The 2,126-nt window shown below is 42.2% G+C and overlaps 1 protein-coding gene across 2 annotated transcripts in view; it reads right to left on the bottom strand.

The window, feature by feature from the left end:
• Positions 1–2,126, bottom strand: part of fbxo41 (F-box protein 41) — a 64,447-nt gene that overhangs the window by 44,781 nt on the left and 17,540 nt on the right. Inside the window, exon 1 of one of the 2 annotated variants that reach the window (XR_004334070.1) lies at positions 769–1,317. Coding sequence is in view for 1 of the 2 variants with exons in the window: in XM_032529388.1 (XP_032385279.1) it covers positions 769–1,317 (549 nt within the window). In the remaining variant the exon portion in view is untranslated. Of the gene's footprint in view, positions 1–768; positions 1,575–2,126 lie in introns of those variants that run through there. The other variant, XM_032529388.1, reaches the window with a different exon arrangement.

The following is a 2,126-nucleotide window of genomic DNA, read 5'->3' as shown; positions in this document are numbered from 1 at the left end:
CCACAGGCCACAATCAACAACCTGATCCACTCTATTTGAAGGAGATGGCAAATGGTGGTCACACCAGATACTGACTAATTTTTGCTTCCCCCCCCCCCCTCAATACAGTAAAACAGCACATTTTAGAGTAGCCAGCCTAAGGCACACCTGTGTAATACCCATGCTGTCTGATCAGCATCCTGATATGCCACACATGTGAGGTGGATGGATTTTCTCGGCAAAGGAGAAGTGCTCACTAACACAGATTTAAACAATATTAAGAAAAAAAGGGCCTTTTGTGTACAAAAAGTCTCTGATCTTTGAGTTCAGCTCATGAAAAATAGGGGCAGAAACAAAAGTGTTTTGGTCAGTGTATTTCTCCTGTGTCATGGAAAAGTGTCCTCTGTTGAGTTTATATTTTCTACATTCTTCTTGTGTTTATATTATACATATTTTATGTGATTACAGCATCTTTCAAATAAATCTAAAGATTTATTGTTTGTAGAAAACCCCTGTGACATGTTTTTCTATCTTATCCTTTTATCCTATTTATTCTTAACTATACATAAAGTGTGTCCAGCTCTAACTGTATATCTAATAGCTATATATTTATTATTTTGCTTGTTTGCTTAGCTTGTTAGCTTTACGTATTAGAATTATGTTTGTATCTGGATCATATCAAATTTTCTCTGTTTTACGTACGTAAGTATATTGCGTCACTTGAATGTGTTTATGTGAACACATTTGACAGAAACAGTTCATTTTGATAACCATAATTATCGTATTGACCTCTTCAGACAGCTTCTCCAGCCTTTCATCCAGCTCCAGCCGTTCAAACGCCCTAGCCTTCAGCCTGGCCAGGCCCTCTTCATAGGCCGCCTCTACTGCACTTGCCGCCACATTAGCTGCCACTGCTACAGCTGTGCTGGGGTTTCCGTGGGGACCGGGGTCTGCGGATGTCATGGCTTTTTTCATAAAAATCTCCCCCAGGGGAAACTCTACATTGGGAATATACCGGGCTGCAGTGTTGGAGTTAGCAGGGGTCAAACTCAGGTCGTCCGCACAAGGAAGCTCACGACAAGGGAAGTGACGCTCCTTTAAAGCTGACGGCCGCAGCGGCTCAAAAGGGTCGTTGTTGTTGGCAGGTGCAAGGATAGCTCCCTCAGCCACTAGCGGCAGCAGAGCAGCAGCGTCACATACACTGTTGGATTTGGAGAGGACGTAGAGGGTCTCGTATGTGTGGTTGTACTCCAGATGTGCACGTAATGACGACAGGCTTCGGAAGCGTTTGTGCTCCCCGCAGCGAGGACAGCGGTACGGCAGGTCCAGAGAGGCCATTCCGTGCAGTAACTGCCGGAAGAGAAGAGGCGCTCATGCGGCACAACGGTAGCGCCAGTATGAGGGCACAGAGGTCAAGCATGTGTCAGATCCTCTCATGGTGAAAACATGGCAACAGGGTGACAACGGCAAGTCAGTAGGAGGAAGAGAGATCCCATGTCCTATGGAAGAGCCCAGCTCAGTCATATGAGCACACATAGTGGCAACATTCAACTTGTCTTTTTACTTCATCTGTCATTGTTCCCCTGCTTGAGGTCCTAGAAACAGAGCAAAGAAATTACAAGTGAGTTAAAGTGCTTTATCCTGTGAGTTTAGGTATAACATCAGATGAGAAAGAGAATCAAATGAATAAATTGACATAATCAAGTTAAACACATGACAGAAAGTTGATGACAAAGGCCATTCCTACAATTTCCCTTGGGATAAATAAAGTTCTATCTTATCTTATTATATCTTATTTTAGTGCAACTTCAAAAAAATACACTAGGGGAAAACTGTGTACTCCAGAACCATATTTAATAAATACAGTGAGGTTCAAAAGTTTGGGCATCCCAGGTAAAAATTTGTATTAATCTGCATAAAGAAGCCAAGAAAAAACAAAAAAATCTCCAAAAGGTATCAAATGACAGATTAGACATTCGTATAATCAGTCACAAAAATTTAGATTTTATTTCCATCATTTACACTTTCAAAACAACAGAAAACTAAAAAATGCCGTCTGCAAAAGTTTGGGCACCCTGCAGAGTTTATAGCATGCACCGCCCACTCTGGAAAGCTGAGACCTGACAGCGTCATGGATTGTTCTCAAT

Source organism: Etheostoma spectabile, chromosome 2 (assembly GCF_008692095.1).
Source record: "Etheostoma spectabile isolate EspeVRDwgs_2016 chromosome 2, UIUC_Espe_1.0, whole genome shotgun sequence".
Lineage (NCBI taxonomy): Eukaryota > Metazoa > Chordata > Actinopteri > Perciformes > Percidae > Etheostoma > Etheostoma spectabile.
Note: the sequence above shows the minus strand (reverse complement) of the source record. Positions and strands in the feature narration are given on the sequence as shown.